Here is a 19,394-nt window from a genome sequence, read left to right as displayed (position 1 = left end):
AATTTTATTTGTCACATACACATGGTTAGCAGATGTTAATGCGCGTGTAGCGAAATGCTTGTGCTTCTAGTTCCGACAAGAAAGCCATTCAGTTGTTATTGACAAGTTTTTCCAACACTTTTGATAAACAGGGCAAAATACAAGTCAGCTTGATCTGCGTTCCAAGCAATGGGAATGGGAACCTCCCCAGAAAGGAGAAACAGGTTAGAAAGGTCAGAGAGAGGCTTGGCAATTTTGGGGGGCAGCCACCTTAAAGAAGGGTCTAAACCATCTGACCCAGATCTTTTTTGGGGGGTCAAGTTTAAGGAGCTCCTTCAGCACCTCGAACTCAGTGAACGCCTGCAGGGAGAAACTTTGTAGCGGGGCAGGGGGAAAAGATAGGAGCATCAGGGCAAGTCGTATTAGAAGGGGTGGGAGATGAGGAAATGTTGGACGGGCAAGGCATGGCTGAGTCAAATAGGAATCCAGACTTAATGAAGTGGGTAATTTAAAGAGCTCAGCCATGTGCTTCTTGTCAGTAACAACATCAACATTAAGGGACATGGGCATATGTGAGGTTTTATTCTCCAGGTCTTTAGCCGTTTTCCAGAACTTCTTGGTGTTAGACCCACAGAGAGAGAACTGCTCCTTAAAGTAACTAACTTTGGCCTTCTGGAAAGCCTGAGTCCACTTATTTCTCATTTGCCTGAACGAGAGCCAGTCACCCTGAGTATGCGTGTGCCGAGCCTTTCGCCAAATGCAATTCTTGAGGTGGAGTAACTCTGCAAGATCACGGTCGTACCAGGGGCTAAACCTGTTTTTCATTTATAATTTTCTTTATGGGGGCGTGTTTGTTAACAATAACACTGAAAATATCAAAAAAGAATGTCCAAGCATCTTCAACAGAGGGGATCAAGCTGATTCTATACCATTTTACAGAGGCCAGGTCGTGAAGGAAGGCTTGCTCATTAAAAAACATTTAGCAAGCGTTTGACAGGTCGTTTCACTGAGCAGCTATTACAAACACAGGCTGTAAAACAGTGATCACTAAGGTCATTACAGAAAACACAGAACTGATACCTTTCAAATCACATTTATTTATATAGCCCTTCGTACATCAGCTGATATCTCAAAGTGCTGTACAGAAACCCAGCCTAAAACCCCAAACAGCAAGCAATGCAAGTGTTGAAGCACGTTGGCTAGTATAAACCTAGGAAGAAACCTAGAGAGGCTATGAGGGGTAGCCAGTCCTCTTCTGGCTGTGCCGGGTGGAGATTATAACAGAACATGGCCAAGATGTTCAAATGTTCATAAATGACCAGCATGGTCAAATAATAGGTCTGGGGCAGGTAGCACGTCTGGTGAACAGGTCAGGATTCCATAGCCGTAGGCAGAACAGTTGAAACTTTCAGGATTATTTGTGAGGATAACATCGAGGAGAGTAGCCTTTTCTGGGTGTTTGGAGTGATACGTTGTGGGATTGGTAATAATCAGAAAGATTTTGGGAGTCTCATTGCTTTAGGACTTGGTCAGGTGGTTTAAGTATGTCCCAGTTTAGATCACCTAAAATTCAGACTTTGTGTAAGGGACCAGGAGAGAGCTTAGGGCAGGTAGGGTACAGGCCGGTGCTGATGGAGGACTATAATGCCTAGCAACAGTCAACTAAGAACAATTAGGAAGTTAAATTCTTAAAACCAGCAAATCAAATTGTTTGGGGACAGATTTGTAGACAACCTGAGTGGAGATCTTGGTAAAGATTGCCACTCACCCACCTTTAGAAGATCTTCTTGCTGAAAAAGGTTATAACCAGAAAGGTTAAAACCTCTTATGGATAGGGGAGACACTAGCGTCTCAACTGGCCAATTGCCAGGGGAAATGCAGAGCGCCAGATTCAAATAAAATGTTATAAAATTCAAACTTTCATTAAATCACACTTGTAAGATACTCAATTAAAGCTACACGTTGTGAATCCAGCCAACATGTCAGATTTAAAAAAAAAAGAAGCTTTTCGGCAAAAGCATAAGAAGCTATTATCTGATAGCCTGCACCCATCTGCACCAGCAGTAAACAAAGGAGCTAGCGTAGCAGGCGCTACACAAAACGCTGAAATAAAATATGCATTACCTTTGACGAGCTTCTTTTGTTGGCACTCCAATATGTCCCATAAACATCACAATAGGTCCTTTTGTATGATTAATTCTGTCCATATATATCGAAAATGTCCATTTATAAAGCGCGTTTGATCCAGAAAAAGGAGCTTACAAAAACACAACGTCACTACAAAATATTTCAAACTACTTTTGTAATACAACGTTAGGTATTTTTAAACGTTAATAATCGATCAAATTGTAGACGGGGCAAACTGTATTCAATACAGGAACGAAAACAAACCAGCACTGCTGTTCACGTCTTGCGAAACTCACAAATGTGTCACCAGTTCCGAGTTGGCCTATTTCTTCATAGAACAAAGGGAACAAATCTCAACCATATTCCAAAGACTGGCGGCATCGTGTGGACGCGGTAGGCACTGAAAATGGGTTCCTATTAAATATCCAATGGCAAAGACAATATAGTGAACAGAGAGGGGGAAAAAAATCTGAACAGTTAGTCCTCTGGGTTTTGCCTGCTACATAAGTTCTGTTATACTCACAGACATGATTCAAACAGTTTTAGAAACCCTAGAGTGTTTTCCATCCAAATCTATATATCCAAATCTGAGAGGTGGTTAAGAAAGAGTGTTTTGAATACTGATGTTAATTATTAACGTGCCCAAAACCCAGGCTTTTACGAGATCAGAAATCAGTGAAACATAAAATACTTTCATTGCAGGAAGCAGGTTCATTTTAATGGACATTACTGTTCACCAAATGATGTTTGGTTCTAAAACCAATTTGCAGGAATGTTGTGTAGCCTAATCACCAAAAATACTGACATCGGCAAAATTGCTTCAGTAAGAGGAGGACAATATTAGGTGTCTGTAATTTTTGGTTTATCATCCCAGCTCTAGTTAGTGTTGTCGTCTATCAAATTGTATAGGCTGCCTTGCTCTCATTTTTTTTTACCATGGTGGCAACAATTACGCAGCGGCACAAAATAAAGGGGGCCATTCCATCACATTTTTTTACACCTTTTGAAAACTGAAGATTTTAAATCAGAATGTAAGATTTTTTTAAGGACCTCCCCTTTCACAGTATCTTTCTCTGTCCCATTCTGATCTAACTTGCCATCTGGCCTTTTCTCTCACAGGACGCCCAAGAACCCTGGAGAGGAGGAGGTGGAGAGGAAGCGGTCGAAGAAGGGGACTTCTGTCCCTCTGCAAGACCCTGGGAAAGAGCCGGGGAGGCGCAAGCGGCATGCGGGGGAGACCCCAGAGCCCAACGCTGCCTCAGCAGCCAAAAGCAAGGACAGGGAGGCCTCCACCCCCGTCAAACACAAGAAGGGCACTGGGAAACGACACACAGAGCATTCCAAGACTGGCAAGGCAAGAGATTTGAGTCAATATGTATGTCATATGTGAAATTAAGTCACATCTGAGAGTTGCTTCAGCAGGTGCGTCAGAAGTGTTAGATGTTATTCAAAGGATGAAGCTCAGTATTTATCGTTAATTGCCTGTATAAAGGTTATCTGAAATAGTGAGAAATAGGTGTTGATATACTGTCACCTCTGGTTTTGTCTGAAGGCCCCCAAGAGCAGCTTTGCCTTCTCTGTGCCTGCCCAGCTCACCGGGGGTTCCCTGTCCTCCAGACCCCTGCTCAAGGTCGAGGACAGGTAAGATTCCTTTTACATAATTACATACTTATTTCATTAGAAAAGTTATACAACACCTTATGCCCCTGTGAAAAAATGGTTGCCCCCTTACACTCAATAAATGGTTTAGCTGCAGTGTCTCCAGCCAAACGCTTCCTGTAGTTGATCAGTGGCCCTCTTATTTTGACCCACTCTTCCATGCAGAACTGCTTTAAGTCAGCGACATTTGTTGGTTTTAAAGCATGAACTGCTCGTTTCAAGTCCTGACACGTCTCAATTGGGATTAGGTCTGGACTTTGACTAGGCCATTACAGAACTTCAAATTTTTTGCTTTTTAGACGTTTTATGTAGAATTGATTGTGTGTTTTGGATCATTGTCTTGCTGTATGACCCAGCTGCGCTTCATCTTCAGCTCACAGACGGATGGCCTGACATTCTCCTGTAGAATTCTCTGATACAGAGCAGAATTCATGTTTCATTCTATTAAGGCAGCAAAGCATCCCCAAACCATCACACTACCACCACCAGTAATGTCGCCCGAGGGGGTGGCTGCCGTTTTACGGGCTCCTAACCAACTATGGTATTTTGTGTGTTTTTTCACATTGTTTGTAACTTACTTTGTATTTAATGTTGCTGCTACCGACTCTTATGCCCAAAAAGAGCTTCTGGATATCAGACCAGCGATTACACACCTTGAACTGGACGAAGATATTTTTTTTTAATGAGTCCAACGCAAAAGATATACGGCTTCTCCGAGAACCGGCCAAAATCCCAGTCATTCGCGTGAAGAAAAGACAGAAACACAGGGTGCGGAGATAGGTGTGCCTTGTGAGAAATTTGTCAGCAATTGGGTAACCCACCATCCGTTCGTTCTATTGGCCAACGTGCAATCACTGGAGAATTCACTTCGAGACTATCCTACCAACGGGACATTAACTGTAATATCGTATGTTGCACTGGGATGTGGCTGAACGACGACAATGACAATATACAGTTGGCTGGGTTTTCCGTGCATCGGCAGGACAGAACAGCTACGTCTGGGGTTGTGTGTCTATTGGTAAATAATAGCTGGTGTCTCGAGGTATTGCTTGCCTGAGGTAGAGTACCTCATGATAAGCTGTAGAGTTCATCTATATTTACCATCACAAAAGAATGCTGGAACTAAGACCTGCTCAACGAGCTATAGAAGGCCATAAGCAAACAAGAAAATGCTAATCCAGAAGTGGTGCTCCTAGTGGCAAGGGACTTTAAAAAAAAACATACTTTTTTCATTTTTATTGTTGTATCATCTTTAAAATGAATGAGACAAAACACATTCTGATGGGGACAATTTCAGTGAAACACATAAGAGGGCAACAGTACTTGTGCAAAGTTTCAGAATGATAACTTCCGAAATGAGTGTGCTACATAACATTTATCATGAAGTCCCCCAGGTGTCCCACACAAGTAGCCCAAATGTACCCAAGTGGCCAAATTGGTGAAGTTATACATTTTGAATGGAATAACTATATACAAAATACCATAATGGTATTCTTACACACCCCCCCAAAAAATGGAGAAAAAAAGATATATATATATACATTTACAAAATAACACTTTCAATATTTGGAAGACCCTCAGTCCTCTACACAATATTGTGCTGCTGATGCCAGGTGCCATAGCAGTCTCTTTCTGCTGTAAAGCAGAGGGTCACCAAGCATGTGGTGCAGGTGATGGGGAACTTCATTTTGCAAAGAACACAGCGACGCCTCCATGCTGTGCCCCTTTGGCCCTGAGGCACATCCATATGCCTGCAGAAATACATTTAGGCAGATGAACACCACTTGTGGCAGTAGCTGGATGAACCAGCTTCAGTGGGGAACTCCCATTCGGAGTCCGTGTCACTGTGAAAGAAAATGTTAGAAAAGTTTCACATATGAGCCCTGTATCAACAGGTATAATAAACAGATATACACTGCTCAAAAAAATAAAGGGAACACTAAAAGAACACATCCTAGATCTGAATGAATGAATTATTCTTATTAAATACTTTAAATTTATCAACCCATGGAGGTCTGGATTTGGAGTCGCACTCAAAATTAAAGTGGAAAACCACACTACAGGCTGATCCAACTTTGATGTAAGGGAATTCCCCCCTGTATTGGACAAAAATGAATGGCAAACTATTGGCATAGTACAAACCATGTACACATTGGTCAATACCACCCAAATCGGCGTTGATTCATGCAAAATGTACTTCAAATGCCATATGGCTATTGCCAGTTGTAACACTTCAAAAATCCAACAGGGGGCGTGTGCGCTCCACCGTGGTTTTTCATATTGAAAATGGACTCCAAGTCAACATCCAAAAGCCAAATTTTGAAAAAATGGATTTTTTTGTCAAAAACTTATCACCCCTTAAAAAAGTGCTTTCTGGACCGTTTTTCGAAATTCTTTCGCTTTTTTTGTCAATTACACATGTGTAAGAACTGTATGAATATACTTTTGTCCAATTTTATTATCATTATTTTTTTATTTTTTTTACTTGCGCATTATTGCATGTGTTTTCTCCATTTGCAATATGATTTCATAGGAAGTCAGAAGTCAATAATTGCAAAATTTCATAAAAAACTTCACATACCCCTAAAAAAGTGCTTTCTGGACCGTTTTTCGAAAAAAAATTGAATTTTGTGTAAATTACACACGTATAAGAACTGTATCAACATACTTTAGGCATATTTTATTGTCATATATTTTTTTTTTTTACTTGTGCATTAGGCATATGTTTTCTCCATTTGGAACATGATTTCATAAGAAGTCAAAAGTCAAAAATTGCAAAATTTCATAAAAAACTTCACACACCCCTAAAAAAGTGCTTTCTGGACCGTTTTTTGAATTTTTTTCTAATTTTGTGTCAATTACACACGTATAAGAACTGTATCAACATACTTTAGTCATATTTTATTATCATAATTTTTATTTATTTTTTTACTTGTGCATAAGGCATATGTTTTGTGGGGGCCAAATGTCATAAGAAATTTGACATGCTCAAAAATCCTGCAGAAATGCAAAATTGACTGGCCTGATGAACTCGGGATGGCCGGGCAGTGATTGTTGTTCCTTTCAATCACTCGTGGTGTTGATTTCATCATGTCCATTTGTTTATGTTTTCTCACTTTTGCAAAGTCACTGTGCATTTGCAATATGGTTAACTCTTGGAACTCCCCATCCCGGATCCGGGATCGTGACTAAAGCCTCAGGCTCATTAGCATAACGCAACGTTAACGATTTCTGAAAATCGCAAATAAAATGAAAATAATGCGTCTGCTCTCAAGCTTAGCCTTTTCTTAACAACACTGTCATCTCAGATTTTCAAAATATGTTTTTGAACCATAGAAATTGACTAATTTGTGTAAGAGTATGCAAAGCTAGCATAGCATTTTGAGTAGCATTTAGCACGCAACATTTTCACAAAAACCAGATAACCAAATAAATAAAATCATTTACCTTTGAAGAGCTTCTGATGTTTTCAATGAGGAGACTCTCAGTTACATACCAAATGCGCAGTTTTTCCTGAAAGCGTCTGTGTGTAGGAGAAATCGTTCCGTTTTCTACATTGCGTCTGGCTACCGAAACGACCCGAAAATTCAGTCACCTACAACGTAAAACTTTTTCCGGATTAACTACATAATATCGACCGAAACATGGCAAACGTTGTTTGGAATCAATCCTCAAGGTGTTTTTTCACATATCTCTTCATTGATATGCAGTTCGTGGAAGCTTGCTTTCCTCTCTGTATCCCATGGAAAAATACTGGCAGCTGAGTTTTGCGCACCAATTTCGGCGCAGGACACCGGGCGGACACCTGGTAAATGTGGTCTCTTATGGTCAATCTTCCAATGATCTGCCTACAAATACGTCACAATGCTGCAGACACCTTGGGGAAACGACAGAAAGGGCAGGCTCATTCCTCTCGCATTCACAGCCATATAAGGAGACAATGGAAAACAGAGCCTCAAAAATCCTGCTCATTTCCTGGATGCCGTCTCATCTTGGTTTTGCCTGAAGCTCACGTTCTAGGGCACGCACAGAAAATATCTTGGTAGTTCTGGACACGTCAGAGTGTTTTCTTTCGAAAGCTATCAATTATATGCATAGTCGAGCATCTTTTTGTGACAAAATATCTTGTTTAAAACGGGAACGTTTTTCATCCAAAAATGAAATAGCGCCCCCAGAGCATCAACAGGTTAACTGGGCATTCACCATCACCAATTTGTCATGTTATAAAAATCGTGCAGGAATGCCAAATTGACTGGCCCGATGAACTCGGGATGGCTGGGCAGTGATTCTGGTACCTCTCCATCGCTCGTTAGGGTTGATTCCAGAATGTCCATTTGGTGATGTTTCTCACTCTTGCAAAGTCACTGTGCATTTGCCATATGGTTAACTGGGCATTCACCATCACCAATTTGTCATGCTATAAAAATCATGCAGGAATGCCAAATTGACTGGCCCGATGAACTCAGGATGGCTGGGCAGTGATACTGGTACCTCTCCATTGCTCGTTAGGGTTGATTTCAGAATGTCGCTTTTGGTGATGGTACCTCACCGCTTAAACATATTGCAAATGGACAAGAGTCACCTGCAAGTCACCGTCCATCAGTCAATTTGATATCATTCTGACACCAAACTGATACAAACTGACACCAAACCCACTTTTCCCAACTCGTTTAGGAGCCAAGTATCACATACTTCAGAGCTGGCCCAAAATTCACAACTCCTTCGGTTCAAACCATAAAAAAACCATAAAACACATAGTTACTTTCTAGCTGCAGGGCCAGTTCGGACATTATGTGTAGTCCTATGTGAGGCGACCCCGAATCCCGAGTTTTGGCTCGATAGGTCATTTGGTGTCCGAGTAAAAGCCTAATTGGTGCTGAAAATCCACTTTTTTCCATGCCTTGCTACGGGGTCCTTGAATGAGCTATCGGACAGAAACGTTGGGGTCCGTGTCTATGGGCCGAGCCGGTTTCAATGCACCTAGTCTTGTGTCTCTGAGACTTTTCTAAATGTCGCCATTTTCGTAATGGTCAAAATGAATTGAAGTCATTGCAAATGTTCGAGGCTGTTTCTCGGTCCGAGAACATTCTAGAGCGCCGTAACTCACCACGCACTATCGACCTGAGGTCTAGAACAGGTTTCTAAAGTTTCGGAACTCTAGGTCTGACGGTTCTTTTTTAGCTCGAACAAAGCTAACTATTGGAGGCACTGTCAGTCTCTACGCACCCCAATACGTCCCTCCATCCAAGTTGTGAATCTGTGTGATTTAGTTTTCCTTTGAATTTTTATGGGAAAAATGACTGATTTACAGTTCATGGGGGTTGCCTAATCATATATATGAAGTTTTGGAAAGATCTGATTTTTTTAACCCCCCGAAACAGCCCATGAGACACCAATTATGGCACTTCCGGTTGGCACAGGAAGCTGTAACTCAACATACATCCTCATTGGGGTATTCCATTAGAGAATCCTGAGTTTTAAGTCTTTACCATGAAAACTGACTGATTTACACAGGGTTGAATTTACTATGTCTATCAAACTGCAGGCAGGTTATGGGTAAACACTTTTAGGGCGATTGTAACCACTTCCGGTTGGTCCAGGAAGCCTAGAATCGACACAGGTAGACCTTATAGTGGCCTGATGGACTGGTACCGAAGACAGGTTCATACAGCATTCATAACCCATATAGACTCCAGGTTGTATTTAGTGGAGCAGGCAATGTATTCCTATGGGGAGAGAAGTCAATGCACACTGTTTTTATGTAAACACCTTATTTTAACTGTGAAGGGTTAATGTCACACGGTCAAGGTTAGGCTTGCACAGATCAGGAGGACCTTAGGAACATTCCTGTGGTTGAATTGTCTTTCTAAACCTAACGGTTCCGCCGCTGTCACCCAAAATCAAATGACATTGTGGTGCAGGCTTCATTGTGGGCCTATTTTTCTCATGGTCGCTGCGCTCCGACCGAGCGAGCTACGGTCAAGCGGGGCGCCTCGTTGGACTCGGCACAGTCTGGACACTATGGTGATGCCATTTTTGTGTTGATTTCAGAAATGTTTTCTCACTTTTGCAAAGTCACTGAAAATTCGTGCAGGAATGCCAAATTGACTGGCCCGATGAACTCGGGATGGCTCGGCAGTGATTCTGGTAACTCTCCATCCCTCATTAGGGTTGATTTCAGAATGTCCATTTGGTAATGTTTTCTCACCCTTTCAAAGTCACTGTGCATTTGCCATATGGTTAACTGGGCATTCACCATCACCAATTTGTCATGCTATAAAAATCATGCAGGAATGCCAAATTGACTGGCCCGATGAACTCAGGATGGCTGGGCAGTGATTCTGGTACCTCTCCATTGCTCGTTAGGGTTGATTTCAGAATGTCGCTTTTGGTGATGGTACCTCACCGCTTAAATATATTGCAAATGGACAAGAGTCACCTGCAAGTCACCGTCCATCAGTCAATTTGATATCATTCTGACACCAAACTGATACAAACTGACACCAAACCCACTTTTCCCAACTCGTTTAGGAGCCAAGTATCACATACTTCAGAGCTGGCCCAAAATTCACAACGCCTTCGGTTCAAACCATAAAAAAACCATAAAACACCTAGTTACTTTCTAGCTGCGGGGCCAGTTCGGACATTATGTGTAGTCCTATGTGAGGCGACCCCGAATCCCGAGTTTTGGCTCGATAGGTCATTTGGTGTCCGAGTAAAACCCTAATTGGTGCTGAAAATCCACTTTTTTCCATGCCTTGCTACGGGGTCCTTGAATGAGCTATTGGACAGAGATGTTGGGTTCTGTCTCTATGGGCCGAGACGGTCACAATGCACCTAGTCTTGTGTCTCTGGGACATTTCTAAATGTCGCCATTTTCGTAATGGTCAAAATGAATTGAAGTCATTGCAAATGTTCGAGGCTGTTTCTCGGTCCGAGAACCTTCTAGAGCGCCGTAACTCACCACGCACTATCGACCTGAGGTCTAGAACAGGATTCTAAAGTTTCGGAACTCTAGGTCTGACGGTTCTTTTTTAGCTCGAACAAAGCTAACTATTGGAGGCACTGTCAGTCTCTACACACCCCAATACGTCCCTCCATCCAAGTTGTGTATCTGTGTGATTTAGTTTTCCTTTGAATTTTTATGGGAAAGATGACTGATTTACAGTTCATGGGGGTTGACTAATCACACATATGAAGTTTTGGACAGATCTGATTTTTTTAACCCTTCCAAACAGCCCCTGAGACACCAATTATGGCACTTCCGGTTGGCACAGGAAGCTATAAATACACACATGTCTTGATTGACAAACCTACAGAATCCTGAGTTTTAAGTCTTTAAGTTGAGAATTGACTGATCTACACAGGGTTGAATAATGCAGAGTCATTTTCACCTTTGGAGGTGATGTACATCCAAATACCTTTTGGGTCAATTTAACCACTTCCGGTTGCTCCAGGAAGCTTAGAATCGACACAGGTAGACCTCATAGTGGTCTGATGGAATGTCATAGAAGACAGGTTCATAAGGCATTCATAACCCACATAGGCCTCAGGTTGAATTTCGAGGTGAAGACAATGTATTCCTATGGGGAGAGAAGTCAATGCAAACTTTTTGATGTAAACACCTTCTTTTAACTGTGAAAGGTTAATGCCACACAGTCAAGGTTAGGCTTGCACAGATCGGGAGGACCTTAGGAACATTCCTGTGGTTGAATTGTCTTTCTAAACCTAACGGTTCCGCCGCTGTCACCCAAAATCAAATGACATTGTGGTGCAGGCTTCATTGTGGGCCTATTTTTCTCATGGTCGCTGCGCTTAGACCGAGCGAGCTACGGTCAAGCGGGATATCTCGTTGAACTCGGCACGGCCTTGGGATTATGTTTATGCCATTGCCTGCTCTCTGTGTCTTTAAACACCGCGCTTTGTCACTCCATCCTTGCTGTGTGTGTGTGTGAGAGCTTTTCTTTGACATCTGTTGGTAGAAATGACTGATTTTACAGTTCAGGAGGGTTGCCTAATCACATATGAAGTTTTGAAAAGATCTGACCTTTTTAACCCTTGGATACAGCCACTATGACACCATTTAAGGCACTTCCTGTTGGCACAGGAAGCTATAAATAAACTCATATCCTCATTGGGGTATGCCTTTACAGAATCCTGAGTTTTAAGTCTTTACGTTAAGAACTGAGTTATTTACGGAGGGTTTAGTGAGTGTATGTTATTTCAGAAAATCATAGAAAATCACAGAAATGTCGCAGAGCTCCGCAGCACACTTTAAAAATATTCGTATGAACACCCTGCAACTGGATCTGTAACCGTTGAAAAAAAACAACCTATATTTGAACATCACAAACCTGTCATCGTACGATTTCTCTTAAATGACGATAGATAAATGGCTGATTTTTTTTTATTGACACCGGCGGCTCCTTGACTTTGACGTGAAGTGAAAAAATCATTTCTCTATTTTCATTTTGGACCTTTAATCCCAGAAATATGGCCATAACTCAAAAACCGTTGAGGCCTAGACGCCATCTTGTTCGGGGCCAACTGCCCATTATGCCAAACCTATGCTCACCAAGTTTCGGCTTCGAAATATTTTCAGTTTTCGAGATATGGCCAGTCGTGATTCGGGATGTTTTGTCAAATTGCAATATGATTGCTTATGCCCTCTTGTGGGATCTTCCGGCATAGCGGAAAAATGGACCAAAATTTGATTATTTTATAAAACGAAAACCGAATGTCCGACAAAGTTCATTTGATGACTTCCCGGTAGGTCTGGCCCTGCCGCTCGGCCCGACGCCGTCCCCGAATTTTAAAAATGTTTTCGGACGTCTAGTAAGGGACGTTACATTTGCAATATGGACTTTCTCACTAACCATACGGTGAATGTCGAAAAGTTCCCTTAAGGTATGTAATGTCCTTAAAACAAGTCAAAATGAGGCTCAGTAGTGTGTGTGGCCTCCACGTGCCTGTATGACCTCCCTACAACGCCTGGGCATGCTCCTGATGAGGTGGCGGATGTTCTCCTAAGTGATCTCCCCCCAGACCTGGACTAAAGCATCTGCTAAGTCCTGGACAGTCTGTGGATAGAGCGAGACATGATGTCCCAGATGTGCTCAATTGGATTCAGGTCTGGGTAACGGGTGGGCCAGTCCATAGCATCAATGCCTTCCTCTTGCAGGCACTGCTGACACACTCCAGCCACATGAGGTCTAGCATTATCTTGCATTAGGAGGAACCCAGGGCCAACCGCACCAGCATATGGTCTTACAAGGGGTCTGAGGATCTCATCTCGGTACCTAATGGCAGTCAGGCTACCTCTGGCGAGCACATGGAGGGCTGTGCGGCTCCCCACCATGACTGACCCACCGCCAAACCGGTCATGCTGGAGGATGTCGCAGGCAGCAGAACGTTCTCCACGGCGTCTCCAGACTCTGCCACGTCTGTCAGATGTGCTCAGTGTGAACCTGTTTTCATCTGTGAAGAGCACAGGGTCCAATGGTGAATTTTCCAATCTTGGTGTTCTCTGGCAAATGTCAAACGTTCTGCACAGGTGTTGGGCTGTAAGCATAACCCCCAACTGTGGACATCGGGCCTTCATACCACCCTCATGGAGTCTGTTACTTATTTTTTTTCACCTTTATTTTACTAGGCAAGTCAGTTAAGAACAAATTCTTATTTTCAATGACGGCCTAGGAACAGTGAGTTAACTGCCTGTTCAAGGGCAGAACGACAGATTTTGTACCTTGTCAGCTCGGGGATTTGAACTTGCAACCTTTCAGTTACTAGTCCAATGCTCTAACCACTAGGCTACACTGCCGCCACTGACCGTTTGAGCAGACACATGCACATTTGTGGCCTGCTGGATGTCATTTTGCAGGGCTCTGGCACTGCTCCTCCTGCTCCTCCTTGCAAAAAGGCAGAGGTAGCGGTCCTGCTGCTGGGTTATTGGCCTCCTCCACGTCTCCTGATGTACTGGCCTGTCTCCTGGTAGCGCCTCCATGCTCTGGACACTACGCTGACAGACACAGCAAACCTTCTTGCCACAGCTCGCATTGATGTGCCATCCTGGATGAGCTGCACTACCTGAGCCACTTGTGTGGGTTGTAGACTCTGTCTCATGCTACCACTAGTGTGAAAGCACCGCCAGCCAGCATTCAAAAGTGACCAAAACATCAGCCAGGAAGCATAGGAACTGAGAAGTGGTCTGTGATCCCCACCTGCAGAACCACTCCTTTATTGGTGGTGTCTTGCTAATTGCCTATAATTTCCACCTGTTGTCTATGCCATTTGCACAACAGCATGTGAAATGTATTGTTAATCAGTGTTGCTTCCTAAGTGGACAGTTTGATTTCACAGAAGTGTGATTGACTTGGAGTTACATTGTGTTGTTTAAGTGTTCCCTTTATTTTTTTGAGCAGTGTATTTAGAGTACAGGGAACATAAGGTTGAATATATTATGATAGACCAGCTAGATCTAATGTCGATTTTATATTATGACATTTCAGCTAGATCTACTGTCTCTATTATATTACAACAGACCAGCTGTGTCTACTGTCTCCATTTCACTTTGGCAATTGTTGTGGGCCTGCACTCCCCTCAACAGCCTCAAACAGGCTATTTCATTTCACAAATAATATTTTATATTATTAATTTCAAACAACGGCATTAGCATGAGAAGAACTTACCAGTCCAAAACGATGTCCTCTCCGTTCAAAAAATATTCCTCCATTTGGGAATCACTAAATGAATCGTCCTCCAACAATCTCTCTCACTTTCCCGATCGATTTCTTCTAAAATGGTGTGTACATCTGTATATCTAGACTTAGATTTAGCTTTCCCTGACTTAGTCGCCATACTGATTGATTTATAAACAGCTGAAGATGCGCTTTACCAAAACAACGCTGTGCGTAACATGCGTGGCTCCTTCCGGTATGAATCGTCAATGGCGAATGAACCTCTTTACGCCGGAGTTTACTACATGGGTTGGTCTTCCAACACATAAACATTACATATTGCCATTTACCTTAGCTCATTGGCTATCTACCCAGCTAGATTTCAAGACGATCAGTGGTCATTGGGTTAAAATACAGTCAATCAACGAAACAGCGGTCATATCATTGGTGCACAATGATGTCATTACTTGTTGTCTTCAAATCGTTTTTTTTCTGTCAATACGTCCCGCGAAATGACCCATCAGGTTTGGTTGTGTTACAAACAAACCAAGTGATTGCAATGAAACCAAACATGATTGGAAAAGTCACGTTTCGTGTGTGTATTTACACCGAATGTGTCGTCGAAAATGGAAAGAGACGAAATTCACGACACAAGCGGTTCACAAAATGTTTCGTGTTAGGATATAAAAATGGATTTTATCAAACAAAAGGCCATTCATTGTGTAACAATGAGCATTGGGATTGCAAACAGAGGAAGATCGTCAAAGGTAAACTATTTATTTTATTGCAATTTGTGATGTTACGCCTGTGCTTGTTGAAATAGTTGTTTTTTATGTGGCTTTGTTCTCAAATAATCGCATCGTATTCTTTCGCAGTAAATCCTTTTTTAAATCTGACAACGCAGTTGGATTAGCAAGATTCTAGGCTTTCGACCCATGTGAGACACTTGTATTTTCATGAATGTTTAATATTACTATTTATGTAGCGATCGCTGTATGTTGTCGAATTTAATCCCGCTAACGGGTTCGGTGCGCAGAGAGGTTAATGCAGGCAAACTTAAATCAGTTTTACCTAATTTCTACCGGCATGTCACATGTGCAACCAGAGGAAAATATATTCTGACACACAGACGCATACAAAGCTCTCCCTCGCCCTACATTTGGCATATCTGACCATAATTCTATCCTCCTGATTCCTGCTTACAAGCAAAAACTAAAGCAGGCAGTACCAGTGACTCACTCAATACGGAAGTGGTCAGATGCTACGCTACAGGACTGTTTTGCTAGCACAGACTGGAATATGTTCTGGAATTCATCCAATGGCATTGAGGAGTGTACCACCTCAGTTTCAACAATAAGTGCATCGACGAAGTCGTCCCCACAGTGACCATACTTATCCTTTTCAGGACCCTGTCTTTCAAAGATAATTTGTAATAATCCCAAACTTCACAGTTCTTCATTGTAAAGTGTTTAAACACTGTTTCCCATGCTTGTTCAATGAACCATAAACAATGAATGAACATGCACCTGTGGAGCGGTTGTTAAGACACTAACAGCTTACAGAAGGTAGGCAATTAAGGTCACAGTTATAAAAACTTAGGGCACTTTCTACTGACTCTGAAAAACACCAAAAGAAAGATGCCCAGGGTTCCTGCTTATCTGTGTGAACGTGCCTTAGGCATGCTGCAAGGAGGCATGGGGACCGCAGATGTGGTCTGGACAATAAATTGCAATGTCCGTACTGTGAGACGCCTAAGACAGCGCTACAGGGAGACGGGACAGACAGCTGATCGTCCTTGCAGTGGCAGACCACGTGTAACACCTGCACTGGATCGGTACATCTGAACATCACACCTGTGGGACAGGTACAGGATGGCAACAACTGCCTGAGTTACACCAGGATTGCACAATCCCTCCATCAGTGCTCAGACTGTCCGCAATAGGCTGAGAGAGGCTGGACTGAGGGCTTGTAGACCTGTTGTAAAGGCAGGTCCTCACCAGACATCACCGGCAACAACGTTGCCTATGGGCACAAACCCACCGTTGCTGGACCAGACAGGACTGGCAAAAGGGCTCTTCACTGACGAGTCACGGTTTTGTCTCACCAAAGGTCATGGTCGGATACACGTTTATCGTCGAAGGATTGAGCGTTACACCGAGGCCTGTTTTCTGGACCGGGATCGATCTGGAGGTGGAGGGTCCGTCATGGGACTGAACTTGTTGTCATTGCTGGCAATCTCAATGCTGTGCGTTACAGGGAAGACATCCTCCTCTCTCATGTGGTAACCTTCCTGCAGGCTCATCCTGACATGACCCTCCAGCATGACAATGCCACCAACCATACAGCTCATTCCGTTCATGATTTCCTTCAAGACAGGAATGTCAGTGTTCTGCCATGTCCAGCGAAGAGCTTGGATCTCAATCCCATGGAGCACATCTGGGACCTGTTGGATTGGAGTGAGGGCTAGGGCCATTCCCCTCAAAAATGTCCGGGAACTAGTATGTTCCTTGATGGAAGAGTGGAGTAACACATTATTCCATTTCTGTTAGTCACATGTTTGTGGAACTTGTTCAGTTTGTCTCAGTTGTTGAATCTGTTATGTTCATACAAATATTTACACATATTAAGTTTGCTGAAAATTAACGCAGTTGACTGAGAGGACGTTTATTTTTTTGGTGAGTTTATATACCTCTGTTCCTGCCACCCACAGGCAGCACCCAGTGGAGTATCATATGAAGGAAGCCAAAAAACTCAAGCACAAAGCAGATGCCACGGTAATAGTCCTATTTTTACACTCTAATTCTCTCTCAATTCAGTATTTTTCTTTCACTTGCGACAATCTCAATGGATTCTAAACAAAGGTCTGTGCGTTTTTTGTTTCTCCAGTCTGATAAGGTGGGCAAAGTTTTCAACTACCTCGATGCTGCCATGTCCTTTGTGGAGAGCGGCATCGCTATGGAAACCGATCCCCAGACCCCGAAGTCAGCATATACGATGTTCGCTGAAACCTTGGATCTGATAAGGTAAGCAGCCCAAAACAATATGTACTAGATAGAGCTCCTTAGCTGCAGTGAGTAGGGGTGGGCATTTGAAATATTTTCAGGTTTGAATGATAAGACATTTTTGGGGGATATCCAGATAGTTGTAAAACATGTTTTTCTTTGTGACTTTATTTAAACTTGGACACTTGTTTGCTGTGCAGCCTGCGCGCTTCAGAGGATGTTCACGGCCCAATGGTGTGTGTGAGACAGGGGGGAGAGTGGGGGGGGGAAATGCCACAAACTCGTGCTAGTTAGATAACCTATGGCATTTACAAGTTTGTCTATTATCCCATCTGGCAGTGGCTGTCTTTACTGCATCAAATTGATTTAAAGAAGAGAAGATGGCCAGATGTCAGCTAGCTAGACTAGTTGAGGACATTTTGCTGCACTCCCCGTCCTTTTCTACAACTCCATTCAGATTAAACCTGTCGGTTGCTCCTGCTAGCCTACTCCTTCTCATTTAGCTAACTTAATTACAGAACTGTAATTCCATTTTGCATGAAATTAGAGGTCTACCACTTCAAATTGCTACACATAGGAGCCAGACTGTAGTGCCAACCAGCTACACACGTGAAACCTGTGTAGGTTATATGGTATGCATTTTATTGGGGTGCACGTCATAAAAACTACATTCAAAAGTTTGTTTTATTCAATTAAGAATTTCACGGATGTATCAAAAATGAAATACAGAAATCTAATTTACATACAGTACCTGTCAAAATTTGGACACCTACTCATTCCAGGGGTTTTCATTATTTGTACTTTATTCTACATTGTAGAATAATAATGAAGACATCAAAACTATTGAAATGACACATATGGAATAATGTAGTAACCAAAAAAGTGTTAAACAAATCAAAATATATTTGAGATTCTTCAAAATATCCACCTTTTGCCTTGATGACTGCTTTGCACACTCTTGGCATTCTCTCATCCAGCTTCATGAGGCTCAGGGCCTCAAAGGCTAGGGCCGACTCTGATTACATGTGTGGGTATGGATGAGGCAACGAGCCACTGCGACCCCTCATGATGAGTTCCTTTTTTTTTGTGAACTCACCTTTGCTTTGTTTCCTGTGCTTTTTCTAGCTTTTTTAAATGCCACCTCTACTCTTTCAGGTTCATACTGAAACTGAAGGGCTCTGTGGACCCCTCTGCCCCTGTTACAGACAAGGATTTTATAATATTATGGTAACTAGATACCTGGACCCTACTATATGTAATATATACCCTGCTACACCACGCAATAGTTCACTATAGTTCTGTTAAATGTAGCATAAAATGTCAAGTAGTGGCACTTGGATCCATTTTACCTCAAGTCAGTGAAATTAAGTATTCCTGCAGAGGATTATGAGAATGTAACCTTTTTGTTATTGTCTGTCAGTATGAGGTGCCAGTCCCTTCTACAGATGGCCATGTTTCGCTACAAAAGAGAAATGGCACTTAAGTATTCAAGGACCCTCACGGATCATTTCAAGGTAGGCTTCAAGGATCACATGTTGGTCCTTTGCTTCTACATGTCTTTGTGTGTGTAGTGTACACACATTCACTGGAAAATAAATGGCAGTGACGTTCTGAGCACACAACTAGTTGAGTACTTGGATTACTATTGAGTAATCAAAACGTATGTTGGTGTAAATTCAAATGAATATTAAATTGTCAATGTGTGTAGAGACATGGTTAAATAGCAAATGAGTTTGACTGAATTGGATCTTAAATTCTCTTTTTCAGAGCTCCTCCAAGTCTGCAGCCCCCTACCAATGTGTCTCAAAGTAAGTATTTTACCTAGTGGTTGTCCTCTGCTCAGCCTTTTCCCTTTGTCTCCTGTCTCGTGCTTTAGCATTTAGTCAGAACCCTTTTAGGATGGCTAATATTAGGGTGACTAAATCAATGGAGGCTAGAGAGGGGGGGGGGT

The 19,394-nt window shown here is 42.5% G+C and overlaps 1 protein-coding gene across 7 annotated transcripts in view; it reads left to right on the top strand.

The window, feature by feature from the left end:
* LOC135517575 (AF4/FMR2 family member 1-like) overlaps window positions 1-19,394 on the top strand; it is a 99,329-nt gene that overhangs the window by 67,254 nt on the left and 12,681 nt on the right. For all 7 annotated transcript variants that reach the window (XR_010452051.1, XM_064942001.1, XM_064942000.1 and 4 more), the window contains 7 exons: window positions 3,226-3,460; window positions 3,659-3,747; window positions 17,152-17,215; window positions 17,328-17,464; window positions 18,599-18,670; window positions 18,864-18,957; window positions 19,211-19,251. Coding sequence is in view for 6 of the 7 variants with exons in the window: in XM_064942001.1 (XP_064798073.1) it covers window positions 3,226-3,460; window positions 3,659-3,747; window positions 17,152-17,215; window positions 17,328-17,464; window positions 18,599-18,670; window positions 18,864-18,957; window positions 19,211-19,251 (732 nt within the window). In the remaining variant the exon portion in view is untranslated. The remainder of the gene's footprint in view (window positions 1-3,225; window positions 3,461-3,658; window positions 3,748-17,151; window positions 17,216-17,327; window positions 17,465-18,598; window positions 18,671-18,863; window positions 18,958-19,210; window positions 19,252-19,394) is intronic.

The sequence above is a fragment of the Oncorhynchus masou genome, chromosome 28 (genome assembly GCF_036934945.1).
Source record: "Oncorhynchus masou masou isolate Uvic2021 chromosome 28, UVic_Omas_1.1, whole genome shotgun sequence".
NCBI lineage: Eukaryota > Metazoa > Chordata > Actinopteri > Salmoniformes > Salmonidae > Oncorhynchus > Oncorhynchus masou.
Note: the sequence above shows the minus strand (reverse complement) of the source record. Positions and strands in the feature narration are given on the sequence as shown.